Source organism: Acipenser ruthenus, chromosome 41 (genome assembly GCF_902713425.1).
Source record: "Acipenser ruthenus chromosome 41, fAciRut3.2 maternal haplotype, whole genome shotgun sequence".
In the NCBI taxonomy this organism is placed as follows: Eukaryota; Metazoa; Chordata; class Actinopteri; order Acipenseriformes; family Acipenseridae; genus Acipenser; species Acipenser ruthenus.
In genome coordinates, this window is record NC_081229.1 from 7,205,282 (window position 1) to 7,222,374 (window position 17,093).

General features: G+C 39.0%; 1 protein-coding gene across 11 annotated transcripts in view; it reads left to right on the forward strand.

Moving 5' to 3' along the window:
• LOC117971446 (collagen alpha-1(XI) chain-like) overlaps positions 1-17,093 on the forward strand; it is a 157,943-nt gene that overhangs the window by 105,556 nt on the left and 35,294 nt on the right. For all 11 annotated transcript variants that reach the window (XM_059010456.1, XM_059010457.1, XM_059010460.1 and 8 more), the window contains 8 exons: positions 1,068-1,175; positions 2,603-2,710; positions 9,080-9,133; positions 9,335-9,388; positions 11,789-11,896; positions 13,787-13,840; positions 14,216-14,269; positions 15,304-15,357. In XM_059010456.1, coding sequence (XP_058866439.1) covers positions 1,068-1,175; positions 2,603-2,710; positions 9,080-9,133; positions 9,335-9,388; positions 11,789-11,896; positions 13,787-13,840; positions 14,216-14,269; positions 15,304-15,357 — 594 coding nt within the window. The remainder of the gene's footprint in view (positions 1-1,067; positions 1,176-2,602; positions 2,711-9,079; positions 9,134-9,334; positions 9,389-11,788; positions 11,897-13,786; positions 13,841-14,215; positions 14,270-15,303; positions 15,358-17,093) is intronic.

Below are 17,093 nucleotides of genomic sequence, written 5' to 3' on the forward strand. Positions count from 1 at the left end.
TTTAGCAGACACCTTTATCCAAGGCGACTTACAGAGACTAGGGTGTGTGAACTATGCATCAGCTGCAGAGTCACTTACAATTACATCTCACCCAAAAAACGGAGCACAAGGAGGTTAAGTGACTTGCTCAGGGTCACACAATGAGTCAGTGGCTGAGGTGGGATTTGAACCGGGGACCTCCTGGTTACAAGCCCTTTTCTTTAACCACTGGACCACACAGCCTCCTAAAAGGTATAGACAATGTCGACCCAGGGGACTTTTTTGACCTGAAAAAAGAACAAGGACCAGGGGTCACAAATGGAGATTAGATAAAGGGGCATTCAGAACAGAAAATAGGAGGCACTTTTTTACACAGAGAATTGTGAGGGTCTGGAACCAACTCCCCAGTAATGTTGTTGAAGCTGACACCCTGGGATCCTTCAAGAAACTGCTTGATGAGATTCTGGGATAAATAAGCCACTAACAACCAAATGAGCAAGATGGGCCGAATGGCCTCCTCTCATTTGCAAACTTTCTTATGTTCTTGTGTGTGTGTGTGGTGTGTGTGAGTCTGTGTGTGTGCGTGGTGTGCGTGATTGTGTGTGTCTGTGTGAGTCTGTGTGTGTGAGTCTGTGTATGTGAATGTGTGTGTGGTGTGCGTGAGTGGTGTATGTGTGTCTGTGAGTATGTGTGTAGGGTGTGTGTGTCTACTATAGATTGTATTGTTATTATTCAGTGTGTAGGGTGTGTGTGTGTAGTGTGTGTGGTGTGCATGAGTGTGTTAGTCTGTGTGTGTGTGGTGTATGGGTGTCTGTGAGTCTGCGGTGTGTGTGTGCGTGAGTGTGTTGCATGTTTAACCCCTTATGTGCTGTTATAGATTGTATTGTTATTATTCAGTGTGTAGGGTGTGTGTGTATCTGTTATAGATTGTATTGTTATTATACAGTGTGTAGGGTGTGTGTATCTCTGTTATAGATTGTATTGTTATTATACAGTGTGTAGGGTGTACTTTGCGTTTGACCCTTCACGCTGTGCGTGTGTGTTGCATGTTTGTGTAATTAACACCTCATGTGCTGGTGTCTCTGCAGGGCTCTGCTGGTGAGCGTGGTGCCGCAGGGCAGGGTGGTCCCATCGGCCCCCCAGGCAGACCTGGCCCCCAGGGGCCTCCTGGAGCAGCTGGAGAGAAGGGAGTTCCCGTGAGTACTGAGCAACTGTGTACACACTTACTACAGTACTACTACTAAAACACTACACACACACTGTGCTCACACAGAAAAACACTCCCTGCACACACAGCAAAACACACACTGCACACACACACAGAGCAAAACACACACTGCACACACACTCTACACACTCACTGCACACTAACCACACACTCACTGCACAATCACAGCAAAACACTGTGGCAAAGTGGGTTATAGTGCGCAGGTGTAGAGGTGATGCAGTGCTCCAAACAATGACAAACAATCCACAAACAAATAGACACAAACAGACAAAACATACACAGTCACCAGTCCTTCAGTGAGTGCAGTAGTGCTCGTGGTGAATATAACAACAGTGTGCTTTAGTGCAGTGATGTTCCGGCTGGGTGTTGGCCTCTGGAGACAGATCCAGAACTTGTGTTTAGCCGTCTAACAAACAGACAAGTAACAGTTAGACAAACGAAGACAAAACACTCACGGTACTTTTAACACAGATCCTTCCAGTCTCCAATACATAAACCCAAACAAAGGAACAGATTAAGATTCTCTGTCCCCTTTTTATGCTGTCCAATCTGTGGCTGCCACATCGTTTACCTTCCGGGTCAATGCGTTCTTGAAACGGAGGGAGATTTACAACCAAGCATCATTGTATTTCTGTCACAACACTCCCTGCACACACACAGCAAAACCCACACTGCCCACTCACTACACACTCACTGCACACACACAGCAAAGCCCACACTGCCCACTCACTACACACTCACTGCACACTAACTACACACTCACTGCACACTAACTACACACTCACTGCACACACACAGCAAAACCCACACTGCCCACTCACTACACACTCACTGCACACTAACTACACACACACAGCAAAACCCACACTGCCCACTCACTACACACTCACTGCACACTAACTACACACACACAGCAAAACCCACACTGCCCACTCACTACACACTCACTGCACACTAACTACACACTCACTGCACACACACAGCAAAACCCACACTGCCCACTCACTACACACTCACTGCACACTCACTGCACACTAACTACACACTCACTGCACACACACAGCAAAACCCATACTGCCCACTCACTACACACTCACTGCCCACTCACTGCACACACACTACAACACTGAACACGCACTACAACAACATTGCACTAACAGTACAGTACTACACACACACACAGCCCCATTCATACAGGATTCACCCAACCCAAACACTTTATAAATAGCGTGACTAACTTTCTGTTTAGTCCTGTGTGCTGTTAAACCACTACAATGTGTCTGATACCCCCTCTCTCTCCCTCTGCCCCTCTCTCCCTATCCTCTCTCCCTCTCTCCCTCTCTCCCTCTTCCTCCCTCTCCCTCCTCTTCTCCCCTCCTCCCCCCTCTCTCACAGGGCGTGAAAGGTCCAATTGGGCCGGCAGGTCGTGACGGGGTTCAGGGTCTGGTGGGTCTGCCCGGGCCAGCGGGACCCATGGGGACCCCAGGAGAGGACGGGGACAAGGTAACCCTCCCAAATAGTGTGGTGACATCTGCAGAGCAGCAGTACATGAGTGTCATACTGGAATATACAGATACCAGCTCTGTATCTAATAATACATGAGTCTCATACTGGAATATACAGATACCAGCTCTGTATCTAATAATACATGAGTCTCATACTGGAATATACAGATACCAGCTCTGTATCTAATAATACATGAGTCTCATACTGGAATATACAGATACCAGCCCTGTATCTAATAATACATGAGTCTCATACTGGAATATACAGATACCAGCCCTGTATCTAATAATACATGAGTCTCATACTGAAATATACAGATACCAGCTCTGTATCTAATAATACATGAGTCTTATACTGGAATATACAGATACCATCTCTGTATCTAATAATACATGAGTCTCATACTGGAATATACAGATACCAGCTCTGTATCTAATAATAATACATGAGTCTCATACTGGAATATACAGATACCAGCTCTGTATCTAATAATACATGAGTCTCATACTGGAATATACAGATACCAGCCCTGTATCTAATAATACATGAGTCTCATACTGGAATATACAGATACCAGCTCTGTATCTAATAATACATGAGTCTCATACTGGAATATACAGATACCAGCTCTGTATCTAATAATAATACATGAGTCTCATACTGGAATATACAGATACCAGCTCTGTATCTAATAATACATGAGTCTCATACTGGAATATACAGATACCAGCTCTGTATCTAATAATAATACATGAGTCTCATACTAGAATATACAGATACCAGCTCTGTATCTAATAATACATGAGTCTCATACTGGAATATACAGATACCAGCTCTGTATCTAATAATAATACATGAGTCTCATACTGGAATATACAGATACCAGCTCTGTATCTAATAATACATGAGTCTCATACTGGAATATACAGATACCAGCTCTGTATCTAATAATAATACATGAGTCTCATACTGGAATATACAGATACCATCTCTGTATCTAATAATACATGAGTCTCATACTGGAATATACAGATACCAGCTCTGTATCTAATAATACATGAGTCTCATACTGGAATATACAGATACCAGCTCTGTATCTAATAATACATGAGTCTCATACTGGAATATACAGATACCAGCTCTGTATCTAATAATAATACATGAGTCTCATACTGGAATATACAGATACCAGCTCTGTATCTAATAATAATACATGAGTGTCATACTGGAATATACAGATACCAGCTCTGTATCTAATAATACATGAGTCTCATACTGGAATATACAGATACCAGCTCTGTATCTAATAATACATGAGTCTCATACTGGAATATACAGATACCAGCTCTGTATCTAATAATACATGAGTCTCATACTGGAATATACAGATACCAGCTCTGTATCTAATAATACATGAGTCTCATACTGGAATATACAGATACCAGCTCTGTATCTAATAATACATGAGTCTCATACTGGAATATACAGATACCAGCTCTGTATCTAATAATACATGAGTGTCATACTGGAATATACAGATACCAGCTCTGTATCTAATAATAATACATGAGTGTCATACTGGGATATACAGATACCAGCTCTGTATCTAATAATAATACATGAGTCTCATACTGGAATATACAGATACCAGCTCTGTATCTAATAATACATGAGTCTCATACTGGAATATACAGATACCAGCTCTGTATCTAATAATACATGAGTGTCATACTGGAATATACAGATACCAGCTCTGTATCTAATAATAATACATGAGTCTCATACTGGAATATACAGATACCAGCTCTGTATCTAATAATACATGAGTCTCATACTGGAATATACAGATACCAGCCCTGTATCTAACAATACATGAGTCTCATACTGGAATATACAGATACCAGCTCTGTATCTAATAATACATGAGTCTCATACTGGAATATACAGATACCAGCTCTGTATCTAACAATACATGAGTCTCATACTGGAATATACAGATACCAGCCCTGTATCTAATAATACATGAGTCTCATACTGGAATATACAGATACCAGCTCTGTATCTAATAATACATGAGTCTCATACTGGAATATACAGATACCAGCCCTGTATCTAATAATAATACCTGAGTCTCATACTGGAATATACAGATACCAGCTCTGTATCTAATAATACATGAGTCTCATACTGGAATATACAGATACCAGCTCTGTATCTAATAATAATACATGAGTCTCATACTGGAATATACAGATACCAGCTCTGAATCTAATAATACATGAGTCTCATACTGGAATATACAGATACCAGCCCTGTATCTAATAATAATACATGAGTCTCATACTGGAATATACAGATACCATCTCTGTATCTAATAATACATGAGTCTCATACTGGAATATACAGATACCAGCCCTCTATCTAATAATACATGAGTCTCATACTGGAATATACAGATACCAGCTCTGTATCTAACAATACATGAGTCTCATACTGGAATATACAGATACCAGCTCTGTATCTAATAATACATGAGTCTCATACTGGAATATACAGATACCAGCTCTGTATCTAATAATACATGAGTCTCATACTGGAATATACAGATACCAGCCCTGTATCTAATAATAATACATGAGTCTCATACTGGAATATACAGATACCAGCTCTGTATCTAACAATACACGAGTCTCATACTGGAATATACAGATACCAGCTCTGTATCTAATAATACATGAGTCTCATACTGGAATATACAGATACCAGCTCTGTATCTAATAATACATGAGTCTCATACTGGAATATACAGATACCAGCTCTGTATCTAATAATAATACATGAGTCTCATACTGGAATATACAGATACCAGCTCTGTATCTAATAATACATGAGTCTCATACTGGAATATACAGATACCAGCTCTGTATCTAATAATACATGAGTGTCATACTGGAATATACAGATACCAGCTCTGTATCTAATAATAATACATGAGTCTCATACTGGAATATACAGATACCAGCTCTGTATCTAATAATACATGAGTCTCATACTGGAATATACAGATACCAGCCCTGTATCTAACAATACATGAGTCTCATACTGGAATATACAGATACCAGCTCTGTATCTAATAATACATGAGTCTCATACTGGAATATACAGATACCAGCTCTGTATCTAACAATACATGAGTCTCATACTGGAATATACAGATACCAGCCCTGTATCTAATAATACATGAGTCTCATACTGGAATATACAGATACCAGCTCTGTATCTAATAATACATGAGTCTCATACTGGAATATACAGATACCAGCTCTGTATCTAATAATAATACATGAGTCTCATACTGGAATATACAGATACCAGCTCTGTATCTAATAATACATGAGTCTCATACTGGAATATACAGATACCAGCTCTGTATCTAATAATAATACATGAGTCTCATACTGGAATATACAGATACCAGCTCTGTATCTAACAATACACGAGTCTCATACTGGAATATACAGATACCAGCTCTGTATCTAATAATACATGAGTCTCATACTGGAATATACAGATACCAGCTCTGTATCTAATAATAATACATGAGTCTCATACTGGAATATACAGATACCAGCTCTGTATCTAATAATACATGAGTCTCATACTGGAATATACAGATACCAGCTCTGTATCTAATAATACATGAGTCTCATACTGGAATATACAGATACCAGCTCTGTATCTAATAATAATACATGAGTGTCATACTGGAATATACAGATACCAGCTCTGTATCTAATAATACATGAGTCTCATACTGGAATATACAGATACCAGCTCTGTATCTAATAATACATGAGTCTCATACTGGAATATACAGATACCAGCTCTGTATCTAATAATACATGAGTGTCATACTGGAATATACAGATACCAGCTCTGTATCTAATAATACATGAGTCTCATACTGGAATATACAGATACCAGCCCTGTATCTAATAATACATGAGACTCATACTGGAATATACAGATACCAGCTCTGTATCTAATAATACATGAGTCTCATACTGGAATATACAGATACCAGCTCTGTATCTAATAATACATGAGTCTCATACTGGATTATACAGATACCAGCTCTGTATCTAATAATACATGAGTCTCATACTGGAATATACAGATACCTGCCCTGTATCTAATAATAATACCTGAGTCTCATACTGGAATATACAGATACCAGCTCTGTATCTAATAATACATGAGTCTCATACTGGAATATACAGATACCAGCTCTGTATCTAATAATAATACATGAGTCTCATACTGGAATATACAGATACCAGCTCTGAATCTAATAATACATGAGTCTCATACTGGAATATACAGATACCAGCCCTGTATCTAATAATAATACATGAGTCTCATACTGGAATATACAGATACCATCTCTGTATCTAATAATACATGAGTCTCATACTGGAATATACAGATACCAGCCCTCTATCTAATAATACATGAGTCTCATACTGGAATATACAGATACCAGCTCTGTATCTAACAATACATGAGTCTCATACTGGAATATACAGATACCAGCTCTGTATCTAATAATACATGAGTCTCATACTGGAATATACAGATACCAGCCCTGTATCTAATAATACATGAGTCTCATACTGGAATATACAGATACCAGCTCTGTATCTAATAATAATACATGAGTCTCATACTGGAATATACAGATACCAGCTCTGTATCTAACAATACACGAGTCTCATACTGGAATATACAGATACCAGCTCTGTATCTAATAATACATGAGTCTCATACTGGAATATACAGATACCAGCCCTGTATCTAATAATAATACATGAGTCTCATACTGGAATATACAGATACCAGCTCTGTATCTAATAATACACGAGTCTCATACTGGAATATACAGATACCAGCCCTGTATCTAATAATAATACATGAGTCTCATACTGGAATATACAGATACCAGCCCTGTATCTAATAATAATACATGAGTCTCATACTGGAATATACAGATACCAGCTCTGTATCTAATAATACATGAGTCTCATACTGGAATATACAGATACCAGCCCTGTATCTAATAATACATGAGTCTCATACTGGAATATACAGATACCAGCTCTGTATCTAATAATACATGAGTCTCATACTGGAATATACAGATACCAGCCCTGTATCTAATAATACATGAGTCTCATACTGGAATATACAGATACCAGCCCTGTATCTAATAATACATGAGTCTCATACTGGAATATACAGATACCAGCCCTGTATCTAATAATACATGAGTCTCATACTGGAATATACAGATACCAGCTCTGTATCTAACAATACACGAGTCTCATACTGGAATATACAGATACCAGCTCTGTATCTAATAATAATATATGAGTCTCATACTGGAATATACAGATACCAGCCCTGTATCTAATAATACATGAGTCTCATACTGGAATATACAGATACCAGCTCTGTATCTAATAATACATGAGTCTCATACTGGAATATACAGATACCAGCTCTGTATCTAATAATAATACATGAGTGTCATACTGGGATATACAGATACCAGCCCTGTATCTAATAATACATGAGTCTCATACTGGAATATACAGTTACCAGCTCTGTATCTAATAATACATGAGTCTCATACTGGAATATACAGATACCAGCTCTGTATCTAATAATACATGAGTCTCATACTGGAATATACAGATACCAGCTCTGTATCTAATAATAATACATGAGTCTCATACTGGAATATACAGATACCAGCTCTGTATCTAATAATACATGAGTCTCATACTGGAATATACAGATACCAGCCCTGTATCTGGCTACATGTGTCTGATATTGTGTGAAGTACAGATGGCATAGTCTGTAATATAGATTGCTCTATATCTGCATAGTGTTGTAACCTTCACACAGCTGTTTTAGAAGTATCTCATATTATAATATCAAAATGCCACCTCTAAATGTACCTGATAATACATGTGTGTGATACTGTGTACAGTGTAGCAGCACAGTATCACACTAATAACATTTCACATGCATAGCATTTCCATCTCCATTGAGCAGTAAAGTGTCTCTATTGAAATGGAATGTATCCCCATCTCTATAATTACCTGATACTACACATGTGTGACACTGTAAGAAGTGCACTATACCAGCTCTATATCTACATGGAAGCTCCACATCTCCATGGATTTATTTATATTGATATATAGATCTGTGTTAGCACAACATGCTATTTTCTCAGTCAGTGCATGAATGAATCAGTAGGTAATCGATGACTGATCAATACTGTCTGTGTGTCTGTCTGTGCAGGGTGAGATCGGAGAGCATGGACAGAAGGGTGCCAAAGGAAGCAAGGGAGAGCATGTGAGTACCACACGACTGATTACTGTGCATTCCTTTAGAAGCCATGAAGATTGGAATTGTTTTAGAATGTGTTGTTTTCATCTTAGACACAGACTGGACAGGATGTGCTGCTGTGTGTAGAGGGGTGGGTGGGGTCCTGGAGAGGCTGTGTGCTTTTCTAACTCCTCTCTCTCTCTCTCTCTCTCTCTCTCTCTCTCTCAGGGTCCCCCTGGGCCCCCAGGTCCAATGGGTCCAGTCGGACAGCCCGGAGCCGCTGTGAGTATAGATTATTGATTATCATCTTTATTAACCTTATCGATAACTCACTCTAACAACATCATGGACATACTGTATTCAGTCTAGTATAATTGTAACATACCTTCCTCTGTACCTGAATCACTTGGGGTTTGAAATGGATTAAACCCCCTATACTGTAGATCATTGATTACATTCATATTTTACTTTGTATTGACGTCCAAAATTATATTAATTTCTACATTAAGTCAATATTACTATGAATGACGACACTGAGAAATAAAAAGGTATTATTTAGTATTACCACTGTATATATCTTATGAATGAATGTGTGTGTGTGCGTGCGTGCGTGTGTGTGTGTGCATGTGTGTGCGTGTGTGTGCGTGTGTTTATATATATTAGAGGTCGGCACAGGTAGAAAATCCAGAACAAGATACCTGCTATGAAAACATTCTCAGGTAATGAGTAAAAAAAATATCACGTATATTAATGTTTTACATGCATGATACATATTTAAATACTATATTTTACACACACATTTAGTCCATTCAGATCTGTAGACCTTTGTAACCTTTTTCAGTACTGGAAACATCCTAATAATAATAATAATATTAATAATAATAAACCCATCTCAGTTTGAATCCAGTTATTCATGTTAAATCCGCTTCATGCTGTGGGATTCTTTGCTCATCTGTTGCTCATATTCTGCAAAGCGTCTGTGGAATTTCTTTACCAAGCAGGAGAAAACGGAATTTGCAAACTCTGCCAAGGAAGCGTTTCATTCAAAGGAGGAAGCACACTTACTTATTGTGCTCCACAGATATTTTTTATTTAACCCAAAACAAAATCGGTGCACGTTTTGTAAGTGTGTGAGTAATGTTTTTCTCATATTGATTTCATTTTGTACTTTGCACCTCACGCATTTTGGAGCGTGTCCGCTTTTACTCAGTTATACTTCAAATTATAATAGAATAAAATAAAATGTTTATGTCCACTTATTTGATCTATTTGGTAAGAAACGATATCTGCGCAATAACTGTAGATAACGCATTCCGTATTGGAAGTCATGAACCCAACAGGATGTTGTTTTGTTTCCGATTTAGTTCCTGAGAAGAATAGTGGCCGCAGTTATTATTATTGAGGTGCACCTGCCGCTCGCTGTGTTATTGATTTCTGTAAAACACTGATATCCTGTCAGTTAAGAAAAGGCTTGAAGCAAAGCTTGTTTTAACATTGTCTTTATTACGCCGGTCAGAGACCCGTGCTTACAACTGCATTGTCATATTCTCTACATTTTCTTTCAATTCTCAAATTAGTAATGGATACCCGGGTAATAAAGAGAGACCCGGGTCGGGTCATTTAAAACCCAGGTTTTCAGGTACCCGTGCCAACCTCTAATATCTATATCAGATATACGGCACTCAGATACACGTTGCACCGTCCTTGTATTAAGAATAAAATCAATCCCTATTATATATATGTAACAAATTATTGCACTTACCCGTCACACACGATTTCCGACTGTGTCGCCAGTTTTCTGATACAAAGCCCGTCTCTTCACTGTCACAGTTTGCTTGTTTAACCGTCACAGCCCACGTTTTTTTTATTTCATTTTTAATGGGGAATTTTACAAACTGCTACATTATGAACATGTACTGTATTACAGTTCATGTGTACAGTCGTCTCTTTTGGCAACTGATATTTTCTGAATCATATTGTTCTGAATTAAAATACTACTTCTGTTAAACATAGTACTGTACCAACAAAACCAACTACAGTACATCCAAATGGAAGCCTACTTATTTTAAAACACAGTCCTTTCAGCTATGTATTTATGACATTGTATCTTTTTTGTGTTCCCTGAAAAAACACTGCTGTGTTATTCCCCCAACTCGTGCGCTAACAAATTTCAATGAAAGAATCAATGAAAGACCCCTCTGGATGAAAAAGGAAACTAACAGGAAAGTATGCGCTACAATATCAGTCTCCCTGTACAGTTCCTCAAACCCAAGTCACATTTATTCTTTCCGTATGAAATGTGTGTGTGTGTGTGTGTGTGTGTGTGTGTGTGCTGGGGGGTTGTTTGGGTGGGAGGGGTCAGGTTACAACGTGTTCACCTACATACACGTCAAATCAGATGAAATAATCAGATATGCATCACACTCGTTTAAACGCCATTGAAGTGAAAATGTTATAGGGTCGAATATGTGAGTGCTGACTGTATATATATAGATATATATATATATATCTATATATATATATATATATATATATATATATATATATATATATAGATATAGATATATATATATATATAGATATACAAACAAACTCCTATATATTTTCCGATTGTCTGTTTAACATTCCTGGCTAGTGTTCTGTTCACGGCATGACCCTCTCCTCTTCTCCTCTCCCCTTTAGGGTGCTGATGGTGAGCTTGGCCCCAGGGGTCAGCAGGGTCCGTTCGGAGCAAAGGGAGACGAGGGCCCCCGAGGGTTCCCCGGTCCTCCCGGCCCAATTGGACTGCAGGTGAGTCACTGAGATCAGAACCGGAGCAGAACCCCTCTCACACTTGCAGACTGGATCATTTGCAGAGTGGTTCATTTGTTTCGCTGGTCTGAAAGCTTGTGCTCTTTTCACAGACGATTCCATCCAGAATGTCTGACAGTTGATTTCTTGCGTCAGTTTTTACAATGTTCCTCTGAGAAAAAACGTATTCTAATTCTGCAGTACTATGTGGCAAAGCCAACATATTAATGGCAAACTGAGCAAGTGTCGGAAAACGTGGCTCTCCGCTAGGTGTAGACAAGGCGGCAATTTCGTGCCAGTATTCATCTCTTCCAGATCCTGTGTAAGATCCGCCAAGTCAGTCACATGGTGCTGCATACATTCAATTTCTAGGCTATTGAACGTGTTTCCAGTCCGTGGTAAAAGCTGGCAGGCTGGACGCTGTCTCCCGAGCTCGCTGTGCTTTGGCTACTTACTTGGTTGAAGAACACATGCTAATTTCCAGAGTTGGGCACGTTACTGAAAATAAAACAACTTATTACTCGCTACTCGTTTCTTCATATAATTTGGATTTGTTTGAATATTAGGATGTCAGAAAACACACTGAAAGCTAATTCTTCATAATGATTTTAGTGTTTACAGCATCTTGTTTTCTGGTATATTTTATCATTCATTTTCTGTTGTCCTCCATTTTGCTTTGTTGTGTGTAGAGCGGAAGGACGTTCAGCGTGACGACGTAATCTGAGGGAGTTTGTAAAAAAACACTATTGACTGTAAACACCGTCACAGGGGCAATAGTTAGATCTATTTTTGGTCATGTGATGAGGTTTTAACCAATCACATGATATAATTTCTAAGGACTGATTCATATATATATATATATATATATATATATATAGGTTTTCAGTATGAAACATGACACACTGTCAAAATGAAAACATGACAAGGTTAGTATCGGGTGTGACCTCCCTGAGCATTATCACAATCCTGGCAGCGTTGATGCACAGACCTGATCAGCCTCTGGATAGACTGCTGTGGGATGTTCCGCTGCAGCCAGCTGGTGAAGGTTGGCTGGTCGCAGTTGTCTCCTGTGGATGGCACTGGTGATTTGGTCCGACAGGTGTTCTATTGGACTCAGGTCAGGAGAAAAAGCTGTCCACGGCAAGACCTCGACATTGTTTCCTTGAAGTTGTGCAATTGTAATCGCTGTTCTTGCGTTAATGAAAATCATGTCTTTTCAAATGGCTATTTATACAGATTCTTAATCAACTCATTTTGGCAATTTAAACTCAACTCAAATACCAAACACTGAGCACCTGGCATTTTTATGAAATCACATGACTTGAGCTCAGTATTTTGTTACCCTTGAGCAAGGTACTTTATCTAGATTGCTCCAGTAAAAACCCAACTGTATAAATGGGTAATTGTATGTAAAAATAATGTGATATCTTGTAACAATTGTAAGTCGCCCTGAATAAGGGCGTCTGCTAATAAATAAATAATAATAATAAACACTAGGTGCTGCAGCACTCTCACACTGATAATATGGTTTAATATTGTGTTTTATTATTGCTTATAGCATGGACAAAATGAATAAAATATACATGAAAATTAATGACAAGCAGATGTAAAACAACGATCAAATGATAAAGGAGCCAGTGGGGGCTCCGATACATCGTGTAGATGTCAATTATTAAAAGAATCCAGGTTATTTGTGCTTGTTTACAATTCTAGTGTTAATTCACGGTGCGGGTTCGTCTTGGAACTTGTATAACAACACACTCGTTTGAAGTTTGTTAGTTGAAATATTGTGTTTCTTGTTATTTGTAAAGTTCTATATAAACCCAATGGATTGATTATTGATAATTGATTGGTTGTTGGCGCTTGATAACATTGTGTTTTGTTCCTCAGGGTTTGCCTGGTCCATCAGGAGAGAAAGGAGAGACTGGAGACGTGGGCCCCATGGTGAGGTCAACATTGCTACTTATTACTGTTATTATTATTATTATTATTATTATTATTATTATTATTATTATTATATTATAATTCAATATTTGATACCGGTATCCCACACAGATACTGTTTTGATAAAATAAAAAATGGAATCATTAAATCAGATCAATACAGTCATTAATTAATTAATACATAAATAAAATATTATTTTAACCTAAAATGTCTATTCAGTAAAATGGGGGTTAGCACTTCCAGGTCCAATTGAACAAAATAGAAAAAAGCTTTGTTGTTTTCTATCAATAACCCTCTCTCTCTCTCTCTCTCTCTCTCTCTCTCTCTCTCTCTCTCTCTCTCTCCCTCCCTCCTCCCCCCCCTCTTTCTCTGCAGGGCCCCCCAGGTCCCCCGGGCCCCAGAGGTCCAGCTGGACCCAGTGGAGCTGACGTGAGTCCCCTTTCAACTCAGCCTTCAACCAGCAATACAACACACCCAAGACAGCACACCCAATACAGCCCACCCAATACAGCCCACCCAATACAACACACCCAATACAGCACACCCAATACAACATACTCAATACAGTACACCCAATACAGCCCACCCAATACAGCACACCCAATACAGCACATCCAATACAACACACCCAATACAACACACCCAATACAGCACACCCAATACAGCACATCCAATACAGCACACCCAATACAGCACACCCAGTACAACACATCCAATACAGCGCACCCAATACAGCGCACCCAATACAGCACGCTCAATACAACACACCCAATACAGCACACCCAATACAGCACACCCAATACAACCCACCCAATACAGCACACCCAATACAACCCACCCAATACAGCACACCCAATACAGCACACTCAATACAACCCACCCAATACAACCCACCCAATACAGCACACCCAATACAACACACCCAATACAACACACCCAATACAACACACCCAATACAACACACCCAATACAGCACACCCAATACAACCCACCCAATACAGCACACCCAATACAGCACACCCAATACAACACACCCAATACAACACATCCAATACAGCACACCCAATACAGCACACCCAATACAGCACACCCAATACAACACACCCAATACAACACACCCAATACAACACATCCAATACAACACACCCAATACAACCCACCCAATACAGCACACCCAATACAGCACACCCAATACAACACACCCAATACAACACATCCAATACAACACACCCAATACAACACACCCAATACAACCCACCCAATACAGCACACCCAATACAGCACACCCAATACACTTTGATTGTTTAGAAACCCAATCTAGCGTTTTGCATCATCTATATATTTAACAGTATTTAATAATTGCAAACTTAGTGAAAATATTTTGCTCGCAAATATTCAATGTTTTGGCTAATGCTTCTATTGTGTATGTTTTTGTACTAACTGTATGAATGATTCTTTCGTAGGGTCCACAAGGTCCCCCTGGAGGTTTGGGTAACCCTGGTAATGTAGGAGAGAAGGTGAGTCGAGGCATTCACGCCTATTACAAACACGGAGCTGCTGTTTGCACTCTTATACTCATTGTTACAGTAAAGTAATCCTCTCAGTCAGCTGTTTAATATACTTCTCGTCAATGCATCTATATCAGTGTTTCTCAACCTTCTTCATAAAAACGCCCCCAAGGATCAGCTGAGCTTCGTCATCGCCCTCTTGCCACAGAAAATAAAAAAATAAGAATTATTGCCGATTAACAATGCCGTTTAATTAACATCAATTATTAATTTCATTTAATTCCACTAGTTCCGAGAAATAATTCATAAAACAAAAATAATTAAACCCTAATCAACATGCAGCTACATGCATAAAATATGTACTATTATGGAATATGGGGGACATATCTCGATTGCTTGTGCCGTGCTGTGGATAGCAGTAGAGATGTGTGAACCGGTTCCTTTGAAATCAGGGACCCGGTTCCTGCTTTGGAACCGATGAACTGGATACAAATATCAGGGATCCGGTTGCAGTGAGTACTGTTATTTTTTATTAAAACGGATTATTAAAACATGAATTTCTGTCAAATACATTTGATAACTATAATTGACACGTTCACACTTAGAAAAAAAGGTCTGGAAATATTTATTACAGCAATAACGAGGGGTTTCGAGTTTCTTTTTATTTATTTTATATGCATTATATGCATTTCGCTGGAGAATAATTCAGTCTCACTTTTACATGAAGTGATGAAAACGCTTTGGGTAAAGTGAATCTTCTGCACCTCGAGGGGATCATTCGAAAGACAACCCCAAGCCGATGGGGTCGTATTTCTGTTTGGGATCCTAACATACACTGACCTGTTTGCACATACCATGTGGTTAAAGATTTTTTTAATTGTAAGCCTTGTGAAATTTGCAGTTAACAAAGTTCATATACAAGCACACAATGACTTTCGCTGTTGTAATAAAACTGTTACTGTGCCAATTGGAGATTATTGATTGATTTGTTAACTCTAATTATACAGGGTGATTTCATAGATTGCACAATATTGTCGGAACATCGCAAACGATGGTTTATCGATCATATGTTACATGTACAGTATTTTTCCTTTGCAAAATATCTGTTATGTATTTCCAGGTTTCACAATCTATTTATTGCCCCCCCCCCCCCCCACCTCCCGCTCACACATTGACATACGGACATGTTTTTGTAAATAGTTTTGGAACCAGAATCGAAATACCCGGTTCGTAGCAACCAGGTATTTCTGACTTGGTGTTTACAGGATCTTATAGTTTACAAGTCAGTGAGTACATCACTGGCACATTGTGTGTAAGTAGATGTGCAGGTGCAGGGGTGATGCAGTGCAGTAATGAAACACATAGAGTTACAATCCAGTTTGGAACAGTCTTTAATTGTATCCAGGTCTGGTGACCAAACAATAATCCCCCGGCAATACACACCAATAACTGGTTTTGCAAACCAAATAATAGTACACGTTATCCGCCCCACAATACAATACAATACACCAGTCCGGGTGCGTGCAGTAGTGTAGGTGGTGGGTGATAACAATTTAAACAGTGACTGTAGTGCAGTGTTGTTTCGGGTAGTGCTGGCCCAAAGCGACAGCTCCGGAGACGTGTTAGCCGTCTAGTGAATTTACAAAACAAAAGAAATTACTAACAGCGACAAAAACAAACAAAACACTCACAAATACTGCTCACAATAATACACAGGGGATCTCTCCGGTCCTTCCAGTTTCGTA